Here is a 17,532-nt window from a genome sequence, read left to right on the forward strand (position 1 = left end):
AAAAAAAAAAAATATATATATATATATATATATATATATATATATATATATATATATATATATATATATATTATATATAAATAAAATATATAATTTTTTTTGACTGTTGGTTGGGGAAAAAAGCAAGCTGAAAGCTGAAAACATAACTTTGGGCTCTAGGAAATTGTGCTGTGCATTTTTCTAACATTCAACATTAATCGATAATGACTATGTTAGTTGCAGCACTAATATCATGCATTCGGAAACGGTCAGCAAAAATGTAAAATATACATGACTTGTAGTTAAGGAGCTAAAATTGCAGAAAAACACCTGGTTTACAAGCAGCCTTCCAACTGTGGCTCATTCATTAAGTCTGTGCAGCCAAACATTGTTCAAACCGACAGGTTTTTATTAGTAGTAGAGTAGAGAAAGTTTCCATACCAAATATGTCTGTACATGGCTGTATTTTGCAGAAATAATGTATAAAATGATACACAAGACATTTTGAATGCATCCATTTGATGAAATGGTGCAGCCATTAAAAGCACCAGAGTCTTGGGTTTGAATAATTAACTCAGTGTAAACATCATATTGCTTCAATGAAGAGCTTGAACAAGCTGCTACAGAATATATATGATACCGTCAGACAGTGTGGAATGAAATTTATAAGCAGATTTTCTTTGAAAGTTGTAGTTAAATATGCAGAGGTGATTAGTCTGTTTTAAATAAATGTGGTGATAAACTAAAATACGGTAGAATATGACATTAATCACCAGTGTGGGAATGGTACATGTTGCTTTGGTGGCTGTCACATAATGTGAATGGATTAGATTTTCTTTTTTTTACGACAGGAAAAGATCAGAGAAGGCCCCCAACTCAGATTTCCTACGGTGAATTAAAACCCGCTGATACTGACTGGTACCCTGCAAACAAATTTTGATCTGCCTTTGTAGGGCTTATGGCTTCTAGCTCAGTGTGAATAAGCGTGCCACTGTGCGTGCAGGTTGGTATAGCCGTGCCTCTGTGAGCACGCTTTGTGTGACCGCTCCTGGTGAGCGAGTGAGCCTTCGCCCTCTGAAACAAAACACTGCTCCATTCTACGCCCACTTTCACTCATTTTCCAATTAAGCAGCTTTCAGGGTGCCCCGGCTGGCCCCTCAGAGAATACTGTAAACCTTCCATAGTCTCTCCATATCGCCTCAGTCAAGGAGGCTCTAATGAAAGCCATGGCCCCTTGAGAGCTTCCACATACACTCTCAAGCCCCTGCTCTCACCAAGTAATGCGTTCATATTGAAACAGGAGATGGCTATCTTTCTCTTTTCCTCCCTTTCTTTCTTTCACTCTCATTTTTGCTCTTTTTCTTTCACACATCCACTATGATGATTATGAGAGCATATCAGAGAGTCATGCTCAGTCACGCTCACGGCTAATGAAGACAGAAGGTGTGGTGGTGCCACTGTTTTGTGTTTTTTTCCCTAACAATAACAAAATGCCTTTTTTCACATTTTATTGTCACTTTCTTTCTATCTTAACCTCTAAGCTGATTGGTATTTTGGAATATTTCTTTTCTGAGCAAAGACTTTAAGTTGGAGGGTGTCTGTGATCCATATAGTGCCTTCAAGCAGGTTACTAGTATTTTCTGGGGACTTTTTTCGTTTATTTGGATAGTAAACAGTAGTAGGAAATAAGGAAAGCATGAGGAGGGATGACATGCAGCAAAAGTCTCCAGCTAGACTTGAACCTGGGTTATTATGATTACAAGTTCAGCGTCCCAAATCCCCTAGGACACCAGGATGTCCCAGGATGCTGGATTTCAACTCCAGTGTACTGTATAGAGCCTGACCTGATTGTTTGTTATCACAAATACAGTGCCTATAAAAAGTATTCATCCACCCTGGGAAGTTTTCAAATTTGACAATTTTCATGCAAAAAATATGTTGCCTTGACAATCAGCATAAAGACCTCCATGGGACTCTAAAACTTACACATCTAAACCCAAGCTAATAAAATGCCTTTAAATGACCGTAACACTCAGAGGTGTTTACATTGGGTGTTTAAATACATGAAATATACATGAATCCAGTATAGTGGTATCTGTGTGTAAGTCAACTGGTACATAACAAGAAATGGCAGTACAATGCCAAAGTCATGTTTTGAAAGGGCGTTTTTGAATAATTCCAATCTGTTGACATATAAATAGTGGTTGGAAAAAGCTTTCCTGTAGCTTTCATCACTTAGACAAAAACAAAAGTGTTCTAGTAACTAAGGGATAAATTCATTCATAAAGATGATTTGGCAACAGGCTATTTTAGCCATTAAAAAATAATTCATAATACAGGCTTGCTCACACCACACACTACTTCATTTAATGTTTATTATACCTCAGTATAGTTTATCATAGTTTTTATTTTTTTTAAAGTTTTATAGGCTGCATCTTTATATGTTTGAGACTTATGTTTTATCTTAACTGAAATATATTTTATTGTATTCTTACTTATTAATTAATACTAATTTTCCAGTAGTAGTTTACTGATTGAAATGTACAGTTATACTTGCTATTATTGTTTTTTCTCCCAGTCAGTACACATCTTGGTCGCAACTCAATAACCAAATTCAAAGCATCACTTATAAAAATATTACGATATGGTATGTGTTTATGTTAAAAAAGGGATATTAGCTGATATATTGTTATCAGATTTTTTAATCTTCCAATTAACATCAGCCTCAAGAATCCAATATCTAGTGCTGTATATGGAAGAGTTTAAATCCTATCACCATAATCACTTTTTTTGTTGTGTTGCTGGAAGCAGAAGGTTTGAGGAATTGTCTAGCAGGCAGGTCTCTGGGGACTTGTGACTTTTGACTCTGATTTCAGCGGGAGGGGCTAAATACAAAGGACCTGCCAATCTCAGAGGACTCTGAGAAATCAAAACAAATCTCCCCTGCATGACCACTCGGTTATTAATTTTCCCCTCTGTCTTTTGTCTTGAAAAACTGGGCAAACACTATGAATCCTGTCTTTAGGGCACGTTGAAATGTGACATTTCTAATAATGTAAACCATGCCTCGTCTCAAGAACCTACAGCAAAGTTGATTCTCTGCACACTGTGTCTTTATTTGAAACCTCTGTGTGTGGACACAGGGCAAATCTAATTAAGATGTTTTGTGTGCTTACAAGATGACATTTTGTGCTGCAGATTTAGAATTGATTTACTTTAAAATATGTATCACACTTTTAATGTCCAAATTAATGTCATATAATCATCCTCTCTGATGATCTTTAGTGCAATGCAATCTAATATGTGGATTACAAGAAGAATAACAGTATATTTTTTCATCTCTTCTCTTTTCATCTTTTTCGTCTCTTTCTCCCTCCCGTATCCCATTTTTTCCAGTTACCCTCCCTGGTGCACTCCTAGCTCCTGTTTCTTCCTCCTCAGCCTCTCTCACTACGCGTCGCTCCTCTTCCAACTCCTCCTCCTCCATGCAGACCTCATACCGACTGCCCAACCCCTTGCCACCCCTCCCTGTGCGCAAGGGTGTCCGAGGTCGTCGTCCCAAATCCCAGACTATTGCTTTGTTGAAGGCAGCGGCTGAGGCTGCGGCGGCAGCAGCAGCAGTAAATGGAGCATCACAGAGCCCTGCTAGAACTAGCTCTGAGGCCCAACTGGCCCCCAGACCACACAAGAAGAGAGGGCCCAAGCCTAGGAGCAAGGTGAGATGTCACAAGAGTTCTGTTATGCTGCGGTCCAGTGACTCTGCTATTTTATGGTTTATGTATTATGGCGGAAATGATTTTGATAAAGAGGAGACAAGGTCAGAGGTGGACCGTTTAAGGGAGGGAGCAGTTTTTGTGGATGTTTATTCACGATAAATGAGGAGAACAGCTTTGCTTTTAGAAGTTGCTTCATGTGCTGCAGTGCAGTACATGTGCAGCAGTGTAATAGCTAAAACACACCTTTAATAAATCATTAACTAACAGCCTTTTTACAAAAAGTTAATGAAAGAGGGTTTGTTTGTTTTTTGCTCCAGAGGAAGCCTCGGGTGGTGCAATCCCTTGGGGCACCAGCAGTTACAGCTCCGCCTCCAGAGACCAGACTGAACTCCAGCCACGTCTCAGCAGACAACAACCATAGCAACGGCTCAAATGTAGTTTGCACAGGTAAATTGGAAAACAGATACAACTGAGTCTGATGCCTGAATGTGTACTCATGTATATGTGGTCGGTTTCAGCGACTCTGTGGTGGTGAATTCTAGCTTGATTCAACAGTCTCTCTTTGTGTCATTCCAGTGTGTGTCTATGTGAACAAGCATGGTGACTATGGCCCACATCTTGACCGAAAACTAGTACAGCAGCTCCCGGACCACTTTGGTCCAGCTCCAGTCAACGCTGTTCTTCAGCAGGCTGTTCAGGCCTGTGTGGACTGTACGTACCAGCCCTCTGTGCTGCTGTCGTTCCTACAGAGCCAGTCCCACACAGGAGGAGAGGTCATCAGAGGTAAATGCAGTGAACACCACAGGATATTCCCTCTGAAAGAAACTGTTAGCAAACAAGGTGACGTCTTCAAATTGCTTGTTTAGTCTAACAGTGCAAAACCCAAATGTAGTCAATATGAAATGATATAAAAGTAGCAAATCCTCACATTTGAGAAACTTTAGAGGTGCTGGTAGGCAGATTTTGTTACCATTGGACAGAGCCAGTCTTGCTGTTTCCTCCTGTTTCCAGTCTTTATGCTAAGCTAAGCTAACCAACTGCTGGCGAATAAGTGTATTCCCCAAAATGTTGAACTATTCCTTTAAGTCACTTCTTGAAAAGTAGTGCTAGATAAAGAAAAACACCATTAAAGCCGGGATAGGCAATTAGCCAGGTGAAATTGGTTTAAGCACACACTCATGGGTCATGAATGTTGTGTGTGTGTGTGTGTGTGTGTGTGTGTGTGTGTCTGAGGAGGAAGAGAGGTGGAATAAAAGACAATGCCCGTGGCAGCAGCTGATGTGAGCACTGTGTCTGTAATCAGAAATGACATGTGTGTCTAACCTGGTTTGGGATGCTGGGATTGGGTCTCCCTTGGGGGACCGGATTGGGGAGGTTATGGGTGAGGCTGGGGGAGGAGGGGGGTTTTAATTTGTGGTTTTGTGCAGGCTTGGCTTGCGTGGGAGGGTGTAGTGCAGTGTGGGATGGGGTTAAAAATGTGGGTTTGTGCTTATAAAGGGAGGGTGCTAACCCTAAGCCATCTGCTGCTTTTCTTTAGCTGTGAATGTATATAGTGTGTGTGCGTGTGTGTGTCTGTGTGTGTGTGTGTGTACATACAGCACACAGACTAATAGCTGTTTGTGTTGTACCCCCCAGTGCGGTCAGAGCATGGTATCCGCTACGTGAAGCTGCCCTCCGCCTCCAGTACGTCTTCTGTGCTGCGGTTCCTGGAGAACATGTGCCAACATCTGGAGAGTGACAGTCTGTTCAGCTCACAGCCGTTCAGCTCCTACAGCAACAACACACGCTTCTATAACAGGACCAAGTCAGGTGGGCAAATGTGTGGATGGAGTAACTGTAACGGGAGGAAGTGAGAAGCAAAAATATTAAAAAGGGAGTAAAAATTAAACTATACTCCATTGTAAATCATTTCTATAGCAACAACAAAATTATATTTCAGCAGTTATGTCTATAGATCTTAAATCTGAAGTGATAATTTGCAAGATTTTGTTTTTAGTTTTATGTTAACAGCATCTTTGTTTCTAAACAATCAGTCATAACTGTGGTTATGTGTGCTGTGCACTTCTCCTGTAAGCCAAATAGAATTTGGTAGAAAGTTAGATCGTGTTCTTGGGACGAGGTGGTTCGTTTTTTGTGCGGATCTAGATTCATTTGTGGAATCAGGAATTTTTTTAAATTATTTTTTTAACATTACTAGTTTGCTAGTTTGTGAGGATTTTCCCCTTCTTTCTTATGAACTGGTACCTTTACTTTTGTATGTATTTTTATGCAGATTTAGAGCTAAATGCAGATAAAAAAGTACACATTTTCTGTTAATAAGATAACTAGTTAAGAGAATTGTGCAACCTTAAAGAGGTATGTGCTCTAAGTGCTTTTTACTTGAAACCTTTTAGCATACATCATTCATGAACTCACACATTTCCTCCTGAGTAAATCTCCTCCTGACTCTTCCTACATAAGTCAGTCACTGTGTGCATAGTCCAGTACAGTGCAGCATCTCTCTGTTTTCTGTATGTGATCACGCTGTCCTAACAGTATCTCTTTCACACTTTCTTGATACAGAACCACTGTCCCACACTGAGAACGGCCTGTCCAATGACGATTCCACAAAGGATCCTGCTACCAACACCCGCTCCCTTCACAACATATCAGACTACAGAGCAACAAAGAAGGAGCGGCAATATTACCCTGGACAGACAAGCACACCGCCACCCCTACGACGCGTCAGCTCCAACCCGACCGAACTTGGCCCAATGTGTGCACACAGACGAGTGGAGGGTAGGGTTAAATACACACACACAGTCACCAGGGCAAAATTATCTAATTGTTGGGAAAGTTTATTAAACTGTGAAATAAAACATTTAACATTGGCAAATATCCTTACATTTGTATCTTAAGATTGTATTATTTTAAATTACGCCCCAACCTTTTCCCTCTGCTCAAAACTCTGGATGTGAACAAGAGGAGGATGGTGGTCTTTTCCCCAAAAGTCCATCATCCTTCAATTGACCGTTCACTAAGCCATGCCCCCCAAGTTACTGCTACGCCTGTTAAGCAAACGTTGATCTTGCCGGCTGAAATGACGACTGTCTCTGGCAGATTTTATCAGCTGTAGCTTTCTTGCTAATTAAGCTAACGTTAGCTCCATGAGTTGGTTGAAAACAATATCTCCGGCTGACTTTTTTATGTTTCCAGCTGACTTTTAAAACAATTTTGTAAAAGGGCATGTATAAGGCAATGCAATTGCTACACACAGAATAATGTGCTAAAAGACTGAAGCAAAAAGGCAGCATCCTCTCCAGTTGGTAACCCATGAAGACATGGAAATAAAGAAACAGCATTGGTCTTGTATTGGAGTCTGAAGCTAGTTAGTCTTAGTAATATGCATAAGTATGATTCGCTGTTTGGGGGAGGCGTTTAGCTTTTCCTAATTACCATGGGGTTTTTTCTTCTATTGATTTTAATTTGGCCTAAATTTGACAAATTTCAAAGACATTTTTGACCCAAGGCCTTGTTAGCATCTGACTGTAACACATTAAATCATGAGCAGATGGTAAAATATTTGATAATTATTGGTATTAGTTTGATTTGTTTTTCCTTTCTCTCTTCCCCGCACTCTACAGCAGCTAGCTCAACAACAGGCCCAGACCATGTGAAACAGGACAAGGAGGGTTCAGGAAACGACGCTTCATCCTGGTCAGTTGATGATGTCATACGGTTTGTCCAAGAGGCTGATCCCCAAACTCTCGGCCCGCACGTCGAGCTGTTCAGGAAACATGTGAGTATTGAACTTTCTTCTTTGTTCCATTTAAAGGTCAACAGACTACAAGACTACAGTGGTTTTCACTCACTGTGTTGTATCGTGCAGTCACCTGGTTAAATAAAGTCTCTCTGAGCTTTTAGTCTCTATGCTCAAAGAAAAATCAGGCTGGAATTTCTACCGTTCAATGTCTTAATCAAGTCATTGTCATTTTGATCGAATTGTTCTGAGAGGAAATGTTTGTAATGTGCCCTCCTGCTGACAGCTCGCTCCTCTCTCTACAGGAGATTGATGGCAAAGCTCTGATGCTGCTGCGCAGTGATGTCATTATGAAGTACATGGGACTGAAGCTGGGCCCGGCCCTCAAACTTTGTCATCACATCGAGAAGCTGAAACAGACCAAACAATAGAGGATGAAGGCACTCTCTTTTCTCACTGGCAACCAAACTTACACACAAACACGTATTATTCTACAGGGATGTAGTGCAGTGTAAATCCACCTGAACCAGGGTCGTGGCTACCATTGAGGACACTGAGGTCAAGTCCTCTGTATGTTTTTTTTTGGTGTGTGAATTTGGGGGTTTTAGCAACCTGCAGGGAGTTTACAAATAAAAACATACACATGATGGTTATTTTATGAACTGATTCCATTATTTTTGGAATCAAGCTGTTTAAATTTCACTACTTTTTGGCCAAGAAATAAATAAATCAATAGAAATTTATTCTGGGAAGGTTTTGAAACAGCGCTTAGGCCGTAATGCTAGGAAATAAAAGTAACAGAAATTATAATTGAACAGTTAACCGAATAAATAAAATGTAAAAAAGAAATCCATGTAGTTAAAAACATTTGAGATATTTTTTGTTTCTGGTCAAATTTTTTGAGGATAGTTGAGTGTGCATCAAGGGACTTACGACTAAAATCATGGCTATGGCCCTGATCTGAACAAATTGATTTTTTTTTTTAATTTACAGACCAGTTTACTTTCACATTAAAACAGATATGCAGTACATTAATTCAGCATTTGCATAAGTGTAATTAGTATCAGATATCTGAGCGTAGGCATGATTTGTGTTCATGTTAGTGTCTTTTTGCCTTATTGTGAACAACTGGAGGCCATAACTTATAAAATCCCACACACACACACACACACATACACATATACATACATACATACATACATACATACATACATACACTGTAGGTTTTCCAGCTCTTTATCTCTTCAGATATCCAGCTGTTAAAATATTTTTTCCCTGGTCAGAATTTCAGGATGGATGCTCTGCACTCAAGATTGGGAAAGTTAGTTCAGGTACTGGCAGTGAACGTCTCGCTGCATCATTTCTAACAATGCAATAAAGTTTCTGAATGACTGCATCTGTTACACACTGTCAAATTTAGTTTATGCAAACCAGTGAATGTATGAAGTCAAGAGCATTATTACTAACAGATACTAAACAACAGGAGTGCCCCAGTTACGTGATTGCGAGGTGCTGAAGGGTTTCACTCCAAAGTGTTGGAGAAGTCGTCTTTGTTCCCTGAAGTCGGTCAATACATAAATGATTCCTGTCCTCAAACACTTGAGTATTTTTTGACAAAGATCTTAAAATAAGTTTGGCAGACTTTTATTTAAATAATGGGTATTTTGGAAGAAAACCTTTCATCACTTTCTGCAGTGCAGGCTGTAGATTTAGAAAATCAGTTACTGAAGAGTTATTTCTCTTTTATTTGTGTCTGTTTCATGTGCTGGAAGACATTCAAACTGAACGGTTTCAGCTTGAGCACTGACATGGCTACAAGATTGTACTATGCTTTGACAGTCACACTATCAAACACACACACACACACACACACACACGAGAGATATACACAAACAATGACTGGAATACTGTAAGTGTTGACATTAAAATAAAGACAAGGCCATTAACTGTCTAGTTTGAGTGCTGTTCAGAACGTTAAAGTACTCCTGAGGGAGAACATGATGGAGAAACTGTTTTGTATAAAGTCAAGCCAAAAGGTTGTTTTTTGATATAAATTTGTACTGTAACAAAGTGTATCAACCTGTATCAAGCGTAAGTGTAATCAAATTTCTTTCTGCCTGAAATAGTTTTAGTGTGCACCATCAAATAACTACCTACAGGACGATGTTGTGTCTGAGTAATTATTCACATGTCTCAAAGTATTTATCTGTTTTTGGTGGCAGAAATACTAATTTTCTGAACATTTCAGAACCATTTTCAAACCAAATCATGTGTGTTGTAGCTGCATTTCACACTGTTGCTCTCCTGTAGTGGTAACAAGTTGACACTTGAAACCGTCTTGCTTTAATGTGAAACTCAGGTTTTAGTATGGGTTGTTTCTTAGAAGATGTTTTACATCATTAGCATTTTGTGTTCATTACTACAACATAGAGGAAGTGCACAATAACCAACTATGTATATTTTTTATGCCTTGTCATCTATCGCTCCGCAGCATTTCATGTGTATATATGACTTTTTACTGTAAGTTCAACAAAAGATGTTTGTTAAATATGTTTGATATGCATTCACACAATTAAACATTTGTTTACATCATCTTAGTGTTTGAGACCCCAGCCCAAGGCCACCATGGTAGCTACTACACATTTTTTTAATAGCCTAGTCCAGTGGTTCCCAGCCTTTTTGACTTGTGATCCCTTAAAAGGAAGCAATGCGTGCTTTTAACTATCATCATTAGTTGCATATGTTTATGAGTTATGACCAAAATGACCAAAGAGGTTTTTATTTCTGGGTTTGTTTTTAGAGGCCTGAATAGAATAAATGATCCAGTAATTCATAATGAAAAAAAGTTTAGAAGAAATTTAATTTTGTGTTGCATAGAAGCATTTTTCTGCTCCCCTGTCTTGTTAATCATCTCGTGACCCCTCGGGGTTCCAGCCCCCAGGTTGTGAACCACTGGCCCATCAAATTGATTCCTACATAACTGGGGGACAAGGAGAGAGAAAATAAAGATAAGAAAGGTATAAGGGGTAAAAGAAAATTAATACATAAATGCAACACCCAAAAAGATTCAAGAGCTCTGGCTGAGGTTAACATCATTTTAGGTTTGGTGGGTTGTGTGTGTGTTGGAGGGAATGGGGGTTGGGGGTCAAAGTACCATGGATGTCTTACTTAAGGAAAATGACAGTCCAATAGGAATCATTGTTCAAAAGATCAGCCAGTTCAAATAGCTCGCCAGCAGCTCTCAGGATAAACAGGCTAATTATGACTCCTCTTGCAGATTCTTTAGGAATGGAATATGCTGTTTCCTGGATGTGAAGCAAGCTACAATCACAGCATAGTGCTCCCTGCTGAAACCTCTATTACCCCACCACATGCTTACAATCATGTATGTGATAAACAATGTTAAATAAATAGTATGTGTAGCTTTAGAAACCAGTGCCACCTCTGTGCCATGAGGGTCTGGGCCAGCTTGGATAGCTAGTTAATTTAATATGAACTGGTAATAGTTCAAAAGTAGGCAATCTACTTAAAATGAAATGCCTTTGAATGAGTATCTGTAGGTGAGATATTAGTCTTACCTTTTTGCTTTAAAATGGGATTGCTCCAGTCTGGATTAAATTAAGTGTGACGTTAGAAAAACAGACAAGTACCCTTGGATAAAATAGCATTCACTAGCCACAGTGTAAAAATACTCGGTTACATCTAAAAGTCATGCATTCAAAATTAAAAAGTACAAAAGATTAAACATCAAAATATACCTAAAGTACCAAAACTAAAAGCACTCATCATGCAGAACTTTGATTCCATTTTAGAATAATGTATATTATATTATTGGATTATAAATGTTGATACATTAATGTGCACATCATTTTAATGTTGAGCTGGTAAAGGTGCTGCTAATTTTAGTTACTTTATATAATGCTGGGTAGCTTAATAATTTCCCTTATGTTAGTCTTATGTTAACCTATAATAATACATCATAATTGATTTATTGATTATATTAATCTGAATCTGCAAAGTAACTAGTAATTTAAGTTATCAAATAAAGGTAGTGGAGTAAAAAGTACAAGATTTGCCTCTGAACTGTAGTGGAGTAGAAGTATAAAGTAGCAGAAAATGGAAATACTCAAATTGCCTATAGTTAAAAGCACCCCAAAAAGTTTACTTTCTACCACTGCTGGTATCGTTTAATTTTGATGACATTATCTCATAAATTCGACATCTTTATGCTGTAATGTTAATTATGACAATCTACTGACTATTGTAGCAATAGGAACTTCAGTCATTAGTTTATGTAAAAGTCGAGTTCGTTAAGAAAGGGCACCTGGAGTTTTAGCTAACTAGAGAGGCTAACGGTTAGCGTTATGTTTCGCTGTGTTATAAACGGAGAGCAGTGAGCAGTTTCAAAGACATCTCATCCCCAAGTTTTAGGCTCCCACCACAGTAAGTCTACCGTACACACAACAAACCCTTAAACACGGACACTAGTTAGTTACATCAACGTTAAGTCAGTCTGCTGGTTACTGTTGCTAGGAGACAGCTTACAGTCTATGGTCTGTTGCCAAGGGTTATGGCTGATTGTCCTGGAGAGCACACTGGGTTTTTATGAGATTTAGAAGCAAGCAGAGCTGCTTTTAAGTTCATTACAGACCTTGGAAACAGTAATAATAATCTTCATTCAAGGTCCACTTGCTCGCTTTATCTGGAGCTTTCAACTGCATTTCCCAGTCTTCCTTGGTGAGTGGTTTTTGCTGAATTGTCAACAAGACAGCTCAGTTGTCATCACATAATCAAAGTATTAAACTAAACAGAAGGAAGACCGGCAGATGCAGTTGAAAGCCCTGGGAAAAGCTAGTAGGCTTACATGGACCTTGAGTTAAGGTACTGGTTTTTGTTTTGAAGTTTGTTGATGCAGTCCAAGTCAAGTCTCAAGCCTTGTCAAAGAAAGTCTGAAGTCAAGTCACAAGTCTTTGCAAAATGCAAGTCAGTTGCAAGACGTGTAGGCCTTTGGTCTCTGATTACAATTGAGAGTTAGCCAAGACACTATTTTTCATCTGTAGTCCCTCGACTGATGTCACAAAGTCGGTCTATGTTACAAAGTCACTCTAGTAATTAAATATTCAAGATGCTGTTAGGCCCTTTTATTTTAAGATTTTACCAGCTCAGAACTTGAGATCTGAATGTTTTTGCTCTCCAGTCACTTTAAGTTTTAGTGAGTCAAGTCGCAAGGAAGTTAAGTCCCAGAGCAGTTAAGTCTGAAGTCCAGTCTCAGCTCCTCATTTAGTCTCACTTGACCCAAGCCTACTGCCTTGTTTAGAAGTCATAATTATGAGAATGCAGTGTTTTTCTGTTGACTGTATTTATCAGTTCAACCAGAATGAATCTGAGATGAATTTTGTTAAATACAGGATCCTTTGGAGACAGGATCAGACCAGTAGCTTCAGTTCAAGGAGAAATACTGTAGTTGAGACTGAAACTTGACAACATTAAAACACTGCCATCTAGTGGAGAGATCACTTCAGTGCATTTGGTTCTGATGGGGAGGAAATGAAGTGTCACACAAAAGGCCTTCCGTTTCAACGCAATCACATTTATTGTCTTTTTTTCTATGCACAGTTACTAAGCAGCCTGATGAGCTGTTAAAATGAATTAGATATAGAATAATGGAATTTTCACAATGTTATAACCCCCCAAAAAATAAATACAAGACTGAAGGTGTTGCACAGCTCCAAAATATACAAAGGCTTGGAAATAATCATGTAAACTTTGAAAAAAAAACTTTTTTGTTTTTATTATTTTATTGATTTATTTTACAAAAGAAAGAATTTGAAACATTTTTTTCTTTAAAAACTTATTTACAGGTTTATACAAAAATACAAAAGTGATTCAAATCTGTTAAGTCCTAGCTAGTTTTAAACATGGAGCCTCTTTTAAATAGATGTGTGTGACACACTGTGTCTGTATTAATGTCTGTATTTTTTTCTGTTCTCTGTCACATATTTTAAAGTCTGTTTAGTGTTATTCCATACTGTACACATTTGAGAAAAATATCCAGTGGGTGTTGTCACACTTCCCTTTTGGGCATAATTGCGTGCAGACATTTAAAAACAGGTTGGGACAAAGAATCTATAAAGGTTATAGATTCTTGTTTTGTTGTATTCCGAAGTTGTTGAGGACTGAGGTTTGAGAGGGCTAAATAAGTGCTAAACTAGAGTCTGCATGGCAACCTCACAGTTTGTCTTCTAATCAAATTGTGTCAGTCAATCATTTATCCACTGCTTTTAAAAATAAAGGAAACAGTCTTAAAATACCTCTATAGCATCAATGCCTGGTACAGTACGGAAAAATCACACAAAAAATACTCTGAGTATTTTTTCTTTTACACTTTTGAATGGTATTTCACAGAGTCACATTGCATTTTTCATGTAATACTGCATCAACCCTACAGATTTGATTATTTTCCAGTAATAATGTTTTGTGGGAATCAAAAAATTCTGCAATGAGTCAAAAGTAAAGACACTGACTTTCTGATCAAATCAAACTAGTTTTTGGGTCTATGAATGGATATTTTTTTCCATTTCTATGTTTTTTTTTTATTAGTACATTTTATCCAAAGCGGCTTATCCAGATATGCACTTTAAACTAAATCAGCGTTTTCTCCTGGAAAATATTTCTCTCATTCCTAACTTCCACAGCTCCAGCAAGAATAGGACCCAGCACCAAGAGTGTTCAGATTCTCCATCCCAACAGATTCTATATCATTTTCTTTACAGTCTCTTATATGTATGATTGTCCAGTGAGTAGATATACAGTACAAGATAAACCCCTGTTTGTGATCACGACTATACAGAACAGAATTAGCCAGACAGTTTGTACATCTATAGAACACACTATTGAACTTGACATTTGAACAGAAAATACAAAATCTTTTTTCGTGATATGGAGACATCCCTCCGATAAAAATAATGATATGGTGGTGTCCTTTTCTCTTCTTCTTTTTTTCTTTACTTATTGCATGCGATAGAAAACACAACAAACAAAACAATGAATAGGAACAAGTGCGCTTCAGCAATATGGGTATGATGAATGTAAAATTCTAATAATCATTTCACAGCTTTTTACTCTCTCCATCTTACACAGTGTCAGTTCTGCAATTCAAATTCGCTGAGTATCAAAGAGTTGTGGTTTTGTTATCTATCTATCTATCTATCTATCTATCTATCTATCTATCTATCTATCTATCTATCTATCTATCTATCTATCTATCTATCTATCTATCTATCTATCTATCTATCTATCTATCTATCTATCTATCTATCTATCTATAGCATTTACAATAAAACAGTAATATGCTTGCTGAGGTATTCACAGAATACAGTGAATGGTTTCTACTGAAGTGCGGTCTCTGAATGTAAGAAGTATATGTGTTGTATTTGCTGTGGTAGGCAGGTGAGAGTTCAAAGTTTCCATTGATGATAGTTTGCTTATGTAAGACACTGGATACTCTACATGTGTAACATTTATTGGAAGGATGAGAAAGATTTTACGGCATACTCTACCCCGGTGTTGGATAGAAAAGGCTGCAGCAATGCAAGGGATGCATTGCTGACTTTTAAGTATTGGTGGTATGTAGTGCTTTCCTCATCTTGTCTCCTCTCTTTAAGATTTTGTGATATGATGTTTGGAGGGTAAGACAAAATGGTGTACACCAGCCACTGGGTTGAGCTTTCACCTGTCTAATGCTACTGGGTCAGTGCAAATGAAGGAGAGGCAACAAGGAGAGCAGAACAGTGTACATTGTTAAGATTCATGTGTAATGTTGTCAGTGAGACCTGTTCTTCTTTGCTACACTCAGGTTGATTCCCTATAAAATTTCTGCTTGTTGTTTTATATAGATATGCCTTTTTATATTCAGTACAAATATACATATGCAATTTCATTATAAGATATATTTTCTTTTCAAGGAATATTCTTGAAGAATCATGAAGTGCAAAAGCGAGGTTGGTTCTTGGAAACATTTCCAAATTAACCTCTAGTCAAACCAATTGAGGACCCTCTAAAGCATTTTCACCGTCTGCACTCAATGGTATCTATCTAACCGCTTTCAAATGCACCTTTTCCACTTCAAGTCAGCACAGCAAGACTGGCCAGCCGCTGGAAAAGCTTTTATCAGTCTAAACATACTAGATTTTTAAGGTTGGATTTAAATAAGTATGTGACTGAATTCTGGAGGAACATGGCGCAGGTCCATGTGTATGTGCAAGGACTTATAAATGCCCTGCTTACAACCACCTCTAGTAGAGAAAGGCCACTGTGCGATTGTCCAAAATTAGCCTGTATCTTTGACAAATGGGCCCCATCTTGGTGCAAGCCCTTGCTTCTTCTTGTTTGACACTCAAGTCCAAGACAAATCAATTTAGATCACTGGCAATGTGGTACAAATGTCACTAAAACCTTTCACAGTGAAAGATTAACTATTCTTATAATACAAAGGAACCACAAAAATGTCAACAGAAACCAGGATCTGGGGGATGTTTCCATATAGGGTCATGCAACATGGTGAAACTTTATCATCATGTTCTGAGGTGCAGTTTTACAAAAATACATGCATTATGTTATCTTTTTGGATATAATTAATGTGAAGAAATATATGATTGGCTCTGTGTGATATACTTTCTATGCCAGGTCTGCAGATGGAAATATAATAGATAAGTTGGTGCTGTGTTGTTAGTAACTTCCACAATGAAACAACCCTTGCTTGTTGGCAGGAATATTGAGTATGGACTCTGGAAAGTCTGGTCAATGCTTTGGGCACCAGAAGTTGAAAGAATATTAAATTTCATAAGAATTTTTAATTTTAATATGAAAGCAGTTCCTCAGCGACACACACGCACTCACACCATTCAAAACACAAGAAGTAGAAATATCAGTGGATGTTTCATGTGCTTGTTCATGCACACGCACGTTGTCTGTACTCCACAAAATTTATTTTCTCATCATAATCAACCAAACATTTGGGACTGTTTTTTTAGTTAAAAAAAAGACAGTTCAATCAAAATAGGTCTTAAGTGTTGCTCCTTTAACTATGAGGGAGCTATTCTTTTGATAATACAGTATTTAGGTATTCAGTCTTCATAATCATCCCTTTATGATTCAGCATCTCACAACACTCTGATACCCTTAAATATATTATTAGATCCAAAACTGGGTGCTGTTTAGCAACAGTCAGATTTTGTGTATCTGAAGAATTACACTATTGGCCTTGATGACACACTTATCCAAGATTAGAAAAGTAGAAGGGGCCATTTCAAATGTAGGACACAGCTAAGAACAGAGGACATCTCTCATCAGGTGTTTTTAGGATGATCTGTCATCATGGGGGCTCCCATCTGAGTTCTCTGTCTCCCCTTCGGAAATGGCTTGCATGGGGGCTGTGTAGAGGCGGCTACGTGTACTGTAGCGACTGCTGTTGGCTACAGGGGGGATCCGAGAACGTCCCTGTCGAGATGCAGCTGACATAGGCAGGATTTTGGGGGTGAAACTCTCAGAGTTGGCCCTGGGAAAAAGGCCTGGTATCTGGATTGGATCCAGGCCAGAAATGGGGGGCTCTTGGAGTGTAGAGAATGGCTCCTCAGCCTGTCTAATAGGCCCTTCCTGAAGGGACTCCCCTGGGGTTTTAGGGGTGATAGGGCTCTTCAGAATCTCTGTAGCTGACATGCGGTAGCTGGAATCAGACCTGCTACCTTTCTTTAGCAACAGGAGTTTAAACTCCTCATTGGACGTGCTGGATTTCTTGGCGCTGCGGTAGATTGGCACAGGGGCTCGTTGTGACCCAGCAGCAGTGGCTAAGGGAGCTGGGATGTTGATAGGAGGGGCTGGTGGGATAATGACGGCGGAGACAAGGGTCACTGGTGCTGTAGGGCAGAGACGAGACTTCACGTTTAAGTCTCCTGAATCTTTACGGCCCAGGACCTTTCTCTTGGATCTAAATGAAGAAATCACAGTATAGTCCCAATTAAGATTTAGGCAGTGGATGAATAGATACAGGGATAGACAAAATGACATAAACACAAATAAAAAAAATACTTTGAAGTGGCT

The 17,532-nt window shown here is 38.6% G+C and overlaps 2 protein-coding genes and 1 long non-coding RNA gene across 17 annotated transcripts in view; 2 read left to right on the forward strand and 1 right to left on the reverse strand.

The window, feature by feature from the left end:
- The window catches only part of scml2 (Scm polycomb group protein like 2), a 29,167-nt gene extending 19,141 nt beyond the window's left edge, over nucleotides 1–10,026 (forward strand). For 9 of the 10 annotated variants that reach the window (XM_044192347.1, XM_044192315.1, XM_044192356.1 and 6 more), the window contains 7 exons: nucleotides 3,376–3,695; nucleotides 4,013–4,142; nucleotides 4,272–4,478; nucleotides 5,331–5,504; nucleotides 6,258–6,473; nucleotides 7,319–7,473; nucleotides 7,740–10,026. In XM_044192347.1, coding sequence (XP_044048282.1) covers nucleotides 3,376–3,695; nucleotides 4,013–4,142; nucleotides 4,272–4,478; nucleotides 5,331–5,504; nucleotides 6,258–6,473; nucleotides 7,319–7,473; nucleotides 7,740–7,865 — 1,328 coding nt within the window. In that variant the 3' untranslated portion in view covers nucleotides 7,866–10,026. The remainder of the gene's footprint in view (nucleotides 1–3,375; nucleotides 3,696–4,012; nucleotides 4,143–4,271; nucleotides 4,479–5,330; nucleotides 5,505–6,257; nucleotides 6,474–7,318; nucleotides 7,474–7,739) is intronic. The other variant, XM_044192365.1, reaches the window with a different exon arrangement.
- A 1,539-nt stretch (nucleotides 10,027–11,565) lies between these two features.
- Nucleotides 11,566–17,532, forward strand: part of LOC122874494 — a 44,677-nt gene continuing 38,710 nt past the window's right edge. The window contains exon 1 of one of the 3 annotated variants that reach the window (XR_006377622.1): nucleotides 11,566–11,877. This is a non-coding gene — a long non-coding RNA (uncharacterized LOC122874494). The remainder of the gene's footprint in view (nucleotides 11,878–17,532) is intronic. The other 2 variants (XR_006377621.1, XR_006377620.1) reach the window with 2 other exon arrangements.
- Nucleotides 13,004–17,532, reverse strand: part of nhsb (Nance-Horan syndrome b (congenital cataracts and dental anomalies)) — a 54,965-nt gene continuing 50,436 nt past the window's right edge. For all 4 annotated transcript variants that reach the window (XM_044192396.1, XM_044192387.1, XM_044192377.1 and 1 more), the window contains one exon: nucleotides 13,004–17,419. In XM_044192396.1, coding sequence (XP_044048331.1) covers nucleotides 16,792–17,419 — 628 coding nt within the window. In that variant the 3' untranslated portion in view covers nucleotides 13,004–16,791. The remainder of the gene's footprint in view (nucleotides 17,420–17,532) is intronic.

Source organism: Siniperca chuatsi, linkage group LG1 (genome assembly GCF_020085105.1).
Source record: "Siniperca chuatsi isolate FFG_IHB_CAS linkage group LG1, ASM2008510v1, whole genome shotgun sequence".
In the NCBI taxonomy this organism is placed as follows: domain Eukaryota; kingdom Metazoa; phylum Chordata; class Actinopteri; order Centrarchiformes; family Sinipercidae; genus Siniperca; species Siniperca chuatsi.